The sequence below is a fragment of the Belonocnema kinseyi genome, chromosome 1 (assembly GCF_010883055.1).
Source record: "Belonocnema kinseyi isolate 2016_QV_RU_SX_M_011 chromosome 1, B_treatae_v1, whole genome shotgun sequence".
Classification (NCBI taxonomy): Eukaryota; Metazoa; Arthropoda; class Insecta; order Hymenoptera; family Cynipidae; genus Belonocnema; species Belonocnema kinseyi.
In genome coordinates, this window is record NC_046657.1 from 164,147,091 (window position 1) to 164,161,163 (window position 14,073).

The 14,073-nt window shown below is 37.5% G+C and overlaps 3 protein-coding genes across 3 annotated transcripts; all 3 read left to right on the top strand.

The window, feature by feature from the left end:
- The first annotated feature begins 6,362 nt into the window (after window positions 1–6,362).
- Window positions 6,363–7,484, top strand: LOC117180866. Its single transcript, XM_033373420.1, has 3 exons — window positions 6,363–6,501; window positions 6,544–7,020; window positions 7,066–7,484. Exons 1-3 carry the CDS (start codon window positions 6,363–6,365, stop codon window positions 7,482–7,484), a joined length of 1,035 nt encoding a protein of 344 aa, XP_033229311.1.
- A 119-nt stretch (window positions 7,485–7,603) lies between these two features.
- Window positions 7,604–9,467, top strand: LOC117180870. The gene is made up of 3 exons (XM_033373435.1): window positions 7,604–7,724; window positions 7,783–8,252; window positions 8,298–9,467. Exons 1-3 carry the CDS (start codon window positions 7,604–7,606, stop codon window positions 9,465–9,467), a joined length of 1,761 nt encoding a protein of 586 aa, XP_033229326.1.
- Window positions 9,468–9,558: 91 nt separating this feature from the next.
- On the top strand, window positions 9,559–10,227 carry LOC117180878. Its single transcript, XM_033373447.1, has one exon. The coding sequence runs from the start codon at window positions 9,559–9,561 to the stop codon at window positions 10,225–10,227; it is 669 nt and encodes a 222-aa protein (XP_033229338.1).
- The last annotated feature ends 3,846 nt before the right edge of the window (window positions 10,228–14,073 follow it).

Below are 14,073 nucleotides of genomic sequence, written 5' to 3' on the forward strand. Positions count from 1 at the left end.
AGATATAACTATTTTGTAAAAAAATCTGTTTATTTTTTAAACACTTTTTTATTGTTTGAAAATTCATGTACTTTTATACAAATTTGTCTTTTTTAGTAGAAAATTAATATACTTGGTTTAAATTTGTCCTTTTGATTACAAATTCAGCATTCTTAATATATCTAATTTATTTCTGGCATACATTTTTTAAGCTTAAAATTAAAGTATTTTGTTGAAAAGTCATATATTTTTTTGAAAAATCCTCGTTTTTAGCAGATTACTCTTTTTTGTCAGAAATTTAACTATTTTTTTAATGAATCTTCTCTTTTCAGGTAATTTCTTTACTGAACATTTTTTGTTGAAATATATTATTTTAAGTTAAAAGTTTTTTTTGTCAATTAAATTATTTGGCTAAAAAAATTATATTTTGGTTCAAAAGTTTATTTTAAACTAAATAAATCTTTTTACGGAGGCAAAAAGATTTTTTTAAATTAAAGAAACTTTACTTAAACTAAACACAAATAAATATTTTTGTATGGGATAAAGAACATTTTTTTTAATTAAAGAAAGTTTTCTTTGACTGAGAGCCAATAAATACGTTTTTTCAATCCATTAAAAATTTATTTTTTTTTGTTGAAAATGCTTTGGTTTGGGGTTACAATTTGTTTCTTTCCATTGAGAATATATCTACTTTTTTTAATTAATGTTTTAGGAGGAAAATACATTTTTTTTCCTACATGTTTTACATTTATTCAAAGAATCTTACTGTTGGCTGTGAAGAAGGGGGTAAAAGATGCTACGTAAGAAAAATTACACCATTAAGCCATTTCCCTTTCGGGGTAGGCGTGACTCACTCGGTGGGAAAGGAGTAATATGGGGAAGGGATACAGAATTTTTAGATTGCTCCAGATTTCTCGTGTTATTTATGTAAATAACACTTTCGTTCCGTAACAGTGCTCCGGCCCAGGTTGCTGATCAAACTTTCCTGTCCTGCTATACGAGGTGTGTTCAAAAAATTAGGTGACTTTATGGTTTTCTGAAAAAATATTCATTTATTCCTCAATAGTTATGTTGTCCCCTTCAAAGTAATTCCCCTCGGATATAACACTTGTGCCAACGCTTTTTCCAATCATCAAAGCACTTCTGATAATCGTTTTGTGGTATAGCCTTGAGTTCTGTCAGCGATGCAGTTTTTACCTCCTCTATCTTTGAAAATCGATGTTCTTTCATGGGTCTCTTCAGTTTTGGGAAAAGAAAAAAGTTACTGGGGGCCAAATACCGTGAATATGGAGGCTCAGGCATGACTGTGGTGCCGTTTTTGGTCAGAAAATCGTTCACAAGCGATGGATCTTTTGATTAAAATTAAGCAGTTTTGGAACAAATTTCGCTGACACACGTTTTATGCCCAAAACGTCCGAAAAGATAGCATGGCATGACCCAACCGATATGCCAACATCTTCAGCAACTTCTCTGATGGTAATTCGGCAATTTTTCAACAACATTTCTTCCACTGCTTGAACGTTTTCATCTGTTGTTAACGTGCTGGGACGTCCAGGGCGAGGTTCGTCTTCGACATCCTCTCGCCCTTCTTGGAACAGCTTGTACCACTTATACACATTTTTCTTACTCAGAATAGACTCACCGTTTGCAACTATCAACATTTCAAGAGTTTTAGGGTACTGGATTCCATTTTTCACACAAAATTTAATGCAAACCCTTTGCTCCATTTTTTTCGAAAGAAGAAAATCGCCGAGCACACCAAACCCTTCTAAGCTTTTACGCCTCTGCCAGAAAAACAACACGAGCTATATAGTTAAAACTGTGAACATATGATTGTGACGAGTGTACCAAGATTACAAAATAGAAAATTTAAAACTTGAATGTACGTAGCCCGCGAAAATTGAAAAGTCACTTTACTTTTTGTACACACCTCGTACTTCGCTAGCTTCTTTTATGTCCATGAATTTTTGCATGTAGGCTCTCGTATTTCTGTGACTTCTTATGTCTCTTCTAACCAGGGTTTCATTCACATATTCTAACCACTCTTTTAGCGGCCTACCTCTGGGCACGCTGCCATTTACTTTACCTTGATATACTCGTTTCGTTAGTCGTTTATTTGGCATTCTCTCAACATGCCCGAACCATCTTAACCGATTTCTTTTCGATGTGTCTACTAGCGTCTCTTCTGCACCACATTCTTTTAGAATTATCTCGTTACTTTCCTTTTCCATCAGAATTTTCCCGCATATTATGCGCATGAATCTCATGTCAATTGCGTTAAGTTTACTTTTATCTTTTTCTTAATAAGTCCATGTCCCGCTACCGTATACTACAGTCGGTACAAATATAGAATTATGCATTGCCATTTTAGATTTATTTGATATATTTTGTATTCTGATAAGGGGACCTGATCTACCAGTAACCTTCTTTCCTCCGTTTATGCGTCTATCTAATTCCTCATCTATCTTCCCGCCCCTAGTAACTAAGCTTCCAAGGTATACGAACTTATCAACTTGTTCATTTATCTCATCAATTAATAAAATATTGCATAGTATTTCCTCACTCTTTCCTTTGAACACCATAATCTTTGTTTTACTTGCGTTAATTTTGAGGCCCATGCTCTTTATGCTTGCATTTAGTTTATTCAACATTCATTGTAAGTCTTTGTTTGACTCTGCCATAACAAACTTATCATCTGCGAACGCTAACATCTGCGAAAAGAGCATTTAATAAACCTTTGTCCATAAATAATATAAATAACTATGAAGACATAACGCATCCTTGTCTTACTCCTTGAATAATATCGAAACAGTGACTCAATTTCCCATTAACTCTTATAATCGCTTTGCTTCCCATATATACTGTTTTTATAGCCTGTAGGAGCCATCCATTGACTCCATACTCTTTCAGGACTTCCCAAAGTTTACTTCTATCTACCTTGTCAAAAGCTTTTTCTTGGTCAACAAATGTACAGAAAACTTTTTTTCCTACTCTCAAACTTTTTCTTTAATTTGCCTTAAGCTAAATATTTGATCCGTACATGACCTTTCTGGCATAAACCCACTTTAGACTTCTCAAATCTTTGCTTCTGTTATTTTCGTTACCCTACGAATAAGTATTTCTGAGTATATTTTACTTACGGTACTTAATAATCTAATCCCTCTGTAATTATTGCGTTCGCTTTTATCTCCCTTTCTTTTTTATATTGGTACGATATTCGCTTTTTTCTAATCGTCTGGGACGTCTTTCATCTCGAAACATAAATTTATCAATTCGCACAGTCTATGTGGCATGTACTCGCAACCGCGTTTAAGCATTTCAACGTTAATACAGTCTACCCCGGCAGCCACACCGTTTTTCAAGTTTTTAATTCTATCCCTAACATCAGTGACACAAACTTTCTCAATTGAGTTTTCTATCGCATCGTGTTCAGCATCGCAGTTGTGGTGTCCTATAGCTTCATCTCCGAATTGTCTCCTAAAATAATCTCTGAAAGCCTAAAGTATTCCGTCTGCATCATATACCATTTCCCCCCTATTATTTCTCATGTTGACAAATTTTGTACTTTTGTTTTCTTTCATTTTTTTTATAAAGCAGTTTCTTGCTTTCTTCAAAGTCGTTTTGTATTTCCATCTCTTTTTCTGCTCTAATTGTATCTTTACGTTCCTGAACGAATTGTTTGGGTATCCTGTTTTCGTGTCTATAATCATTTCTACGTCTATTTCTTTCATTATTGCTAAGACCTGCGATGTTCAAAGATCTCCGGTATGCTTCTCTCTTCGCTTTTTAGGCAGCCTGAATTTTATTATTTCACCACGCATCACCAGACATTCTTCCTACAATTGCGGTACCACACATTTCGATCGTACATCTAACAATGATATCCCGTAACTTTGTCCAGGCGCCCTCTATATGTTTGTTTTTTATACGGTTTCCGTAGGTTGTCAATTTTTATTCGCGTTTGTTTTGTTTTCTTGTTTCTCTTTTTTCTCTATCCCTGACCTGAGTTGATTTTTGAGATCAGAAGGTAATGATCAGTATTTCATTCAGGACCCTTCATGACCCTTGTATTTTTGACTAACTCTCTCAGTCTTTCATTCACAACAACAAAGTCAATTATACTGCGGCTATTTCCTTTAGACCAAGTGTACATGCGGATCATTTTATGTCTAATCCAAGTATTTGTAATAAACAGACACCTTTCTAAGCTTAGACCATCTAATTTATCTCCATTCTAGTTTGTTCTTGGATCCCCAAATTTACCTCGTACTCTTTCTGTATCCTGATTTTGAATGCGTTCATGTGTTGTTGGAGATTTTCGCTTCTACAATCTAATTCGGTCGTGGTCGCACGTGATCTCGGATTGCGTACGGCCCTGGTATCTCTGTACATTCTCTCCTTTGGGGGACCGAGTACCTGACGGGGTGGGCGGACAGTCAGTACTGCTCGAACACGATCCGAGACACATCTCTGTACGAACGTAACCCTTTTGTTGTTTCTTTATTTTGTAAGTTTGATTACTTTTTTCTGACTGCCTACCACTAACTGTATCACCTATAAAAGTTCTTTTCCTATGGTATCCACGTATTCCTGCTGAAAAATGGGTACAATAAACTTTTTATTGTTCTTAGTTTGAAATCGAAACATCATTTGTCATCCTTCCTTCCTAGCTTCATTATCGGGACAGGTTTATAGTTTGAAATCTCAAACATTTGGTCCTTCGAGCCGGATCGAGATAGTGATAAAAAAGTGTGTGCAAAAAGTGAAAAAAAAAATAAAAACGGATTAATTATTTGAAAAAGCCCAGTGCAGACTTCGAATTTTGGCGTCGCGTCAGTAACAAACCGGTTAATTCCAGTTTGAAACGCTATAATAGGCGAAAACACCAGGTGCACACGAGACAATAGGATGACGTTAAGAAAAGGGGAGGAGGAAAGCAGAGGGACCGTGTGGGGAGTTGACATGAGCGGCCGGTAGTCACAAAGGACCGGATTCACACAGACGGAAAAGTGAAGTGCTTGTTGACGGACCACGCACCTCTTGTTTATTTCGCCACTACAGCTGTCCTTCTACTACTACCACGTGTTCGAGAACTGTCACTTCAGACTTCTATGGAAAGCCATAGACTGGACACTTCTTATTTCTTTTTTTTTGTCAACATTAAACTCCTAGTATTTTTCTCCTCTTCAAAGATGGCACCAGTAGAGAGTACCATCGAAATGCAGGGGGGTATTTTTTAAAAGATTTGCAACGTTCCTACAAAACTTCGGAAACTTGATAAGGATAATATTACCAAGAATCAAATTCTCTCTCGTTTAAATTGTTTAGAAAAAACTTGGGGCAATCATTCCGTGAACAACGATCAGCTGATGGTAGTTCGGAAACAAAATAAGGAGCTGCCTTATTTTCTAGAGGATCATTACACCAGCTGTGAGGAAAAGTATTTGAGTCCTAGGTCATACTTGATGGATTTTTTAGATAAGTACGAAACCCTAGCTACAAAAAGAGAGACTGTTATAGCGCCTACAGTTACTCAAAAACAAAAGGTTTTCCCAAGATTGGAACTACCGACATTCTCTGGAATGTATACAGAATGGCCTACATTCTGAGATTTGTTCGATTCGATGGTGCGGAAAGATGCAGATTTGCCTACTGTTCAGAAACTACATTATCTCAAAATAAGTGTGACTAATGAACCCGCTCAATTGATTGCCAGCATTCCGACTACGGAAAATAACTTCAAAAGAGCCTGGCAGACCTTAGTGAAGCGGTATGACAACACTCGATTGTTAGTGAACAGCTATCCAGCAAAGCTGTTTTCTCCCAAATGAATGAGCCGAGAGAGCTCAACAGAACTTCACTCTTTGCTCAATGACACCTGTGAGATCGTATGCGCATTGACATCAATGAATCGCCCTACGGATTCGTGGGACGACTTGCTTGTCTATATGACAGCTCAGCGCTTGGACGCATCTACCAGGAAGCAATGGGAGGATCAATTAGGATCTTCGAGTACCCATCCGACATTCGATTCACTCAACCAGTTTCTGACAGGCAAGATCAGCACTTTGGAAGCAGTAGAGAACATAACCTTTTCTTCAACTAACTCATCTTTCACCAAGGATAGTACTCATCGACAAAAGGGTAAGAGAGGTGGTTAAACGACCCATGCTCACAGTGCTACTCTCAGAGAGTGGTCGTGCTCCTTATGTTCATGTAAGCATTCCATAATTTTTGGCCCACAATTGGGAAGTAAAGATGACAAGCAGAGAAAGGAGTTGGTAAGAAAGCACCTGTTGTGTTTCAACTGCCTTGGAAAGCACATGCTCTGCAATTGTGTTTCGACAAAGCGGTGCCAGACCTGTAGCGGTATACATCATACGATGTTAGATCCAACTTTCCAGGAGAAACCGACATCATCTAGCTCGACGGAAGCTACTACCTATCCCACTAATCCTTCCAACTATTCCAAATTGAATCCACTTAATTTGCCATTTTCTAATTCTTTGATCAACTCTACAGGTAATAACAATGCTCACAACACAAAATCGTCAATGTGACTAGAGGGATCTGTCCTCCTGGCTACGGCTCTCGTCCACACTGAAGGTTTTGATGGAAGTCGCCATCTGACACGAGTACTTCTGGACCAAGCAGCTCCAGCATCTTTTATATCGGAGTCACTTGTCCAGAGATTGAGATTGCTGAGACAACCAGCTATCATCTCAGTAAGGAGTGTGGGTAATTCGAGAACAAGGCGGACCAGAGGCTTAGTTCAATTAAAGGTCTATTCTAGAATCCATCCCCAGATTACATTTTTGGTAAGAGCGATTATTTTATCGAAACTCACTTCATATACGCCACCTGATGGTATTCGCACCGATGATTGGGATCATCTTATGGATTTAGAATTAGCGGATTCTTTGTTGAAAAAAGGGGGTCACATAGAAATGATTTTAGGGGCAGAAGTCTACTCTCATGTCATTGAGGAGGGAATCAAAAGGGGAGTTTTAGGGACTCCAACAGCTCAAAAAACTTCGTTGGGTTGGATACTATCGGGACTCTTGTGAAAGGAGTTCATATCTTCAGTGCAATCTATTGTGGGATTGCAAAGTACAGTAGATCATGAAGTACTGAACTTGCTGAGAAGATTAGTCTTCCAGGAAGACATACCTTTATCAGTTAATGAAAATAGTGTAGCAGAAGAAGAGTGTGAGCAGCTGTTTAACTCCACTTTTCAACGCAGTCACGATGGTCGTTACATCGTGCGACTGCCCTTAAAAGATCGCTCTATGAATCTAGGGGATTCAAGATCTGCAGTTTATCGGGCTCTCGTCCAGATGGAAAGACGTTTCCAAAGAGACCCCGAGTTGGCTAAGAAATACTCAAATGTTATCAATGAGTACGCAGAGTTGGGAGACATGGAACTAGTCTCTAATCCAGAGGATCTTCAACACGACAAGGGTTACTTCTTACCACACCATTTTGTGATCAAGGAAAACAGCTGAAGCACAAAATTGCGGGTTGTGTTCAACGCTTCCCAACGCACCGACAAAGGGGTGTCCTTGAATGAGCTTTTACACTCAGGACCTAAACTACAGACTGAATTGGCGGATGTCATCCTTAGATGGAGGATGTATTCAGTTGTCTTTACCGCGGACATCGAGAAGATGTTTCGGCGGATATGGATCCATCCAGAGGATTAAACATTCCAAAAAATTCTATGGCGAGAGAGTCACGATCAGGAGGTTCGCACCTATTATTTGAAAACCGTTACCTTCGGTTTTAAATCTTCGCCGTATCTAGCGATATGCACGTTACTTCAGTTAGCGGAGGATGAGGGTGATAACTTTCCCCTCGCTTCTCAAATTCTACGGAAAGAGATTTACGTCGATGACGTACTATCAGGGGCAGATGACGTTAGCTCAGCGAGGAAAAAGCGCAGACAGGTAGACTTATTGTTGCAGGCAGGAGGTTTCACCCTGAAAAAGTGGGTGTCAAATGTAGGGGAAGTTTTAGAGGGTGTTCCCACTGATCATCGAGAGGACGCTACTTATCTTCTACTCAATCAGGATCCATCCTTTCGTGCTCTTGGCATTTTATGGCAGCCGTCGTCCAATTTTTTACGTTTTCAGATCGACCCATTGTCGGAGAGGAGTCGGATTACAAAACGAACGGTATTTTCTGAGATAGCTCGTATACTCGATCCATTGGGATGGCTAGCACCAGTCATCGTCAAGGCCAAGATGTTCATGCAGAGTCTATGGGCTCTCAAGGTGGGTTGGAATTATAAACTGTCAATGTAGTACGTCGCTAATTAGATAAAGTTTAGAAACGACTTGTCTGATCTTTCAACTTTATCCATACCACGTTGGTTGGCAACTACCTCTTCCAGCTATTGTGAACTTCACAGATTAGGAGATGCCTCAGAAAAAGCAATAGGAGTTGTTATATATCTTCGTGTCACATCACCTTCGAATCTAACTCGTGTTACTCTTGTCATGGCTAAGACGAAAGTGGCTCGATTAAAGGAGACCTCAATTCCTAGGCTCGAATTGTGTGCCGCTGTTTTACTGGTAAAGTTGATGTCACATGTACAGTCGGTCCTGAGTCTCCCGGACTCAGCCCCGATACATCTTTGGTCCGATTCGGAAAACACTTTGGACTGGATTCGAGTTCCACCGCTTCGATGGAAGACCTATATCTCTAATAGAGTTTCGGAAATTCAGCGTGTTCTACCAGCGGCGGCTTGGCATCATGTTCCTGGAACGGATAATCATGCCGATTGTGCATCACGAGGCCTCACACCGATTCGATTAGAACATCATCTTCTATGGTGGCAAGGACCAGTTTGGTTGGCCAGACCTGAGCTTCTGTGGCCAAATTTAACTGAAGCTAGAGACCCATCTGTTGATAGGGAGGAACGAGATATCACCCATTCTGCACTAGTCGATCATGAAACACCTTGGCGGCTCCTGACTCAATATTCTTCGCTTAGAAAACTGTTAAGATTCACTGCTATCTGTTTGCAGTTCGTGGATCGGCTTCGTAGAAAGCATTTCGAACGGCCGCCTTGTCATCCGACGACGACATATCTTAAATTGGCCCTACAAAAGTTGATCGGCCAGATTCAGCAAAAAACCTTCCCTAAGGTCATCATCAAGGTACAAAGACAATTACCTGTTTCGAAATCGAGTCCATTATTGAAGCTACTACCTTTTTTGGACTCTAATGGAATATTGAGATTAGGAGGTCCACTGACTCATGCTGTACTAGATTACGAGGAGAGATGTCCATACATCTTACCTAAGGACTCACCGTTAACGACCTTGATTGTAAGGAATGGACATCAGTTCATGCTACACGGTAGTCCTCAACTAACATTGTCTTATTTAAGGAGAAGCTTATTGGATCCTCTCTGGTCGTACGGCTGTGAAAAGTGTGTTGTCTCGATGTCTGATCTGCGCGAGACATCGAGCAAACCCTTGTAGCCAGGTTATGAGTCCTTTACCATTTTTCAAAGTCAACCCACCAGTTTGACCATTTGCCGCGGCCGTATTGGACTATGCCGGACCTATTTGGATGCGCACGACCAAAGGGCGAGGTGACAAGGCCTATAAAGGGTATATTGCTATCTTTGTGTGCTGTGCCACACGAGCTATACATTTGGAGGTTGTATCAGATTATTCTGCTGAGGGTTTCATTGCCGCCTATAAGAGGTTTTCGGCTCGACGAGGCCTCAGTCATACTCTTTACAGCGACAATGGGACAAACTTTGTGGGAGCTGACCGACAGTTACGCGAACTATTTTCTGAGGCTTCAGCTGAGTCAGACAAGATTGTTCGTCATATCACCGACAACCATACAACTTGGAAATTCAACCCTTCCGCCGCTCCACACTTTGGAGGATTGTGGGAAGCTGCGGTAAAATCTGTTAAGCACCACCTCCGCCGCTTAGTCGGAGACACTACTTTAACCTTCGAGAAAATATACACTTTTCTCACACAAGTGGAAGCTTGCCTTAATTCAAGGCCAATTCAATCTCTGAAGGACGATCCTAGCGATTTGGTAGCGCTAACTCCTGGACACTTTCTCCTCGGCTCGCCAATTTACACAATACCAGAGCCTTCAGTATTGGAGGCAAGACTAACACCTAAAGAACGTTGGAAACTCGTAACACAAATGTTTCAAACCTTGTGGAAGAGATGGTGGACGGAATATATTCACGAGATACAAACTCATCATAAATAACAGAAGCCAAACACTCCGGTCAAGATCGGTGAATTCGTTTTAATTCTACAGGAGAAGATTTCTCCTACTAAGTGGCCCCTGGCACGTGTGGTTCAGGTACACCCGGGGTCAGATGGTCAGATACGCTCTGTAACTGTGAAGACGAGAACTGGTCTCCTACAAAGACCAGTTGTGAAAATTGTTTCATTACCAACTTCTGTTCTAGAATCCACAGAACCTGCCTCATCATAATATTTTTTTTCTTCATTCAAGGTGGTCGCACCACTGGAGGAATGTTACCATTCAACGCCTACTAACCAACTCATTCGTGAACCTATCACGAAGGTGGGCGGAAATGTTGAAGATTTTCGCTTCTATAATCTAATTCGGTCGTAATCGCGCGTGATCTCGGATTACGTACGGCCCTGGTATCTCTGTAATTCTTTCCTTTGGGGGACCGAGTACCTGAAGGGGTGGGCGGACAGTCAGTACTGCTCGAACACGATCCGAGACACATCTCTGTACGAACGTAACCCTTCCGTTGTTTCTTTATTTTGTAAGTTTGATTACTTTTTTCTGAATCACTATTAACTGGAACGTAGCATGCTATGACAAATAGCCTTCTGATTCCTGCATTCATTCTAGCCCACAGCAGTCTGGGAGATACGATATCATGGTCTCCGAGATGCTGCTTTGCTCTTTAATTTAAAATCAAACCTACTCCTTGTTTACCATGTTATTCACAGTCTACTCCTGACCATATTTCAAATCCGCCTTTCAACACGCCGTTTTTTATGTCGTTAGTTTCGCATCCCTTTTTCTTTGTTGCAGGCACACCAAAAATATCTAGTTTCCTCACGTCCATATTTTCACGCAATTCTTTTACCTTGAGATAATTTACCCCCATAGAATTCCAAACATCCAGTCTCCTTCCGAGGCTATTTTGTAGTTTGTATAATTCATTGTTTATATTATACGCCCAACTATCACCTTTATGCAATAAGTTCATTTTCTGAGTCGAAATCATGTCAAAGTTAAGTAGCGAATCGTCATATGGTCCAAAGATGCTACAACTTGTAGAAAAGTTCAGCAGAAATTCGACCTGTTTTAGTAAAATTATTGCGTTTTTAACAGAACAGATAAATTTATAACCAAATGGTTATTTTTAGCAACAATAACACATCTTTAACCAAGAAAATTGATTTTCTACGGAAAACATGTAAAAAACATAAATTTTTAAATAAATACATAAATTTTCAATTGAAAGGATAAATTTCTTTATTTGAACACAAATACTGAAATTTTTAGTTTAAAAAATTAATTTTAAACCAAAAATGGCGAATTTTTTAATAAAATAGTTCCTAAACATCTTCTAAACAGACTGGAAAAATAATCAAAGTAAGTATTCAAAAATAATAAATACTTTTAAAACAAAAAAATTTTTGTAATTGTATTTAACAATTTATAACAGACTTTCTCAAAAATTAATTTACATACTTTTCATGAATATTTAAGAAACAAAAACAGCCTTATCATTCCTAAATACAAAATTCCATTTGTTTACCAAAACTATCCGTCAATACTTCATAGTTAATTTAAAAATGGGCATGAAGGATTGCACAATAGGCTGGTCCAAAAATGCATGGAAAATTTTGTTTGCAAGCTAGAGGGCAACAATCTTCCCATTTTAATCCAAATACAAAAAATGGTATAGCCTTGAGTTCTTTCAGCGATGAAGTTTTTATCTACTCAATTTTTGAAAATTGATGTCCTTTCATGGGTCTCTTCAGTTTTGAGAAAAGAGAAAAGTCACTGGGGCCAATCCGGTGAATATGGAAGTTGAGGCATGCCTGGGTGCTGTTTTTGGTCAGAAAATCTTTCACAAGCAACGATGAATGAGCAGGTGCATTATCGTGTTGCAAAAGCCACGAATTGTTTTTCCAAAGTTCCGAACGTTTTTTGCGTATCGCCTCTCGCAAACCTATGCAACTGTCAACATTTCAAGACTTTAGAGCACTGGATTCCATTTTTCACACAAATTTTAATGCAAACTCTTTGCTAAATTTTTTTCGAAAGAAGAAAATCGCCGACCACACCAAACCCTTCTAACCTTTGACGCCTCTGGTAGAAAAACAACACGAGCTATATAGTCAAAACTGTGAACAAATGATCGTGGCGAGTGTACCAACACGACAAAACAAAAAATTTAAAACTTGAATGTACATAGCCCGCGAAAATTGAAAAGTCACCTTACTTTTGGAACACACCTCGTATGGGGCCTATAGACAATTATCAAGCGAAGAATTTCATGTTTTATTCATATAGGTTTGACAACCCTAACATACTCCCACGACTACCTGAAAACTACCCTTAAAACCAAAAATGTCAATTCTTCATCAACTCGACCTTTTATACACTGAATTGTCATCCTTTTATGCTAAAAATTATAAACATTGGTCTAGTTGAATATTTATTATCATTTATTTTCAATTATTCAAACAAATGGAATTTGTTTAAATAATTTTTGTTCGAAAATTAATTTTTTCTCCTATAAATGATTACTATTGGTCTTGTGGAATATTAATTATCATTGGTTCATTAATTTTTAATTATTCAAACAAATGAAATTTGTTTGAATAATTTTTTTCGATAATTAGTTTTTTTCCTTAAAAATTATTACTATTGGTCTAGTGGAATATTTATCAAAATTAGTCATTTAGTTTTAATTGTTTGAACCAAAAAATTTTCTTAAATAATTTTGTATTAAAAAGTATTAATATTTCTTTAGTGAAATATTTAGTAACATTGTTTGATTTAGAGAAAAAGTTTTTGATAAAATTATTATTTAAAAAAAAAACTTTCAAAAACTGGAATTTGTTAACATAATTAAAAACTAGTGAACCAATATTGACAAATATTTTACGAAACCCACATTCATAATTTTTATTTTTTCTAACAGTTAAAACGAAAATATTTAAACGAATTACATTTGTTTAAATAATTTAAAATTAATGAATTAATGTTAATAAATATTCCACTAGACCAATAGTGATAATTTTGAGACAAAAATGAATTCAAAAAAAAATTAAACAAATTCCATTTGTTTAAAGAATTGAAAATTAATGAACCAATGTTAATAAATATTCCACAAGACTAATAGTAATAATATAAAATAATAAATAAAAAACTTTTTAAAACATTATTTAAACAAAATCGATTTCTTTAAATAATCAAAAGTCAGCTAAACAATTATAATAAATATTTCACTAGACTAATAGTAATAATTAAAAAATAAATAAAAAACTTTTGAAAAAATTATTTACACAAATTTGATTTCTTTAAATAATCAAAAATCAGCTAAACAATTAAAATAAATATTTCACTAGACTAATATTAATAATTTTAAGTGAAAGAAGACCAGAATACAGTGCTCAAAAAGTCGATTTCATGAAGAATTGACATTTTTTGTTTCAAGGGTAGTTTTCAGGTACCCGTGGGAGTGTGTTAGGGATATCAAACCCATATGTATGAAATATTAAATTCTTTACTGGATAATTCTCTACAAGCCCATTCTTTCCCGTCACATTTTTTCAAACCCTACAAAATTATTCCAAAAACTCAAAAAAGTGATTTTTCCATTTTTCAATTGGAAGGAAATCGGGGGGATCGGTGTCCTCTAAAAAAGTAATTTCTGAGCCGCCCTATTATACAACGATTGTCGTAATGTTTTATCCAAATTTCTATAGACAGTACTGAGGCCCATGCTACGAGGGTAGTTCAATAAGTCCTTAGAATGAAGTATAGAAACAATTTTTTTTGGGTAAATTTTTTTTTATTTTTCAACATAATCTCCTTGGAGCTCTATAC

Excerpts from the sequence above, each read along its gene's own strand:
- LOC117180866 (XM_033373420.1), top strand. The coding sequence starts at position 6,363 with ATGTTAGATCCAACTTTCCAGGAGAAACCGACATCATCTAGCTCGACG. Across the intron at positions 6,502-6,543 it reads TTCTTTGATCAACTCTACAG|AGGGATCTGTCCTCCTGGCT; the intron begins GTAATAACAATG and ends CAATGTGACTAG. Across the intron at positions 7,021-7,065 it reads AGCTCAAAAAACTTCGTTGG|TGCAATCTATTGTGGGATTG; the intron begins GTTGGATACTAT and ends TCATATCTTCAG.
- LOC117180870 (XM_033373435.1), top strand. The coding sequence starts at position 7,604 with ATGGAGGATGTATTCAGTTGTCTTTACCGCGGACATCGAGAAGATGTT. Across the intron at positions 7,725-7,782 it reads GAGAGAGTCACGATCAGGAG|CGATATGCACGTTACTTCAG; the intron begins GTTCGCACCTAT and ends CGCCGTATCTAG. Across the intron at positions 8,253-8,297 it reads AGAGTCTATGGGCTCTCAAG|ATAAAGTTTAGAAACGACTT; the intron begins GTGGGTTGGAAT and ends GTCGCTAATTAG.
- LOC117180878 (XM_033373447.1), top strand. The coding sequence starts at position 9,559 with ATGCGCACGACCAAAGGGCGAGGTGACAAGGCCTATAAAGGGTATATT.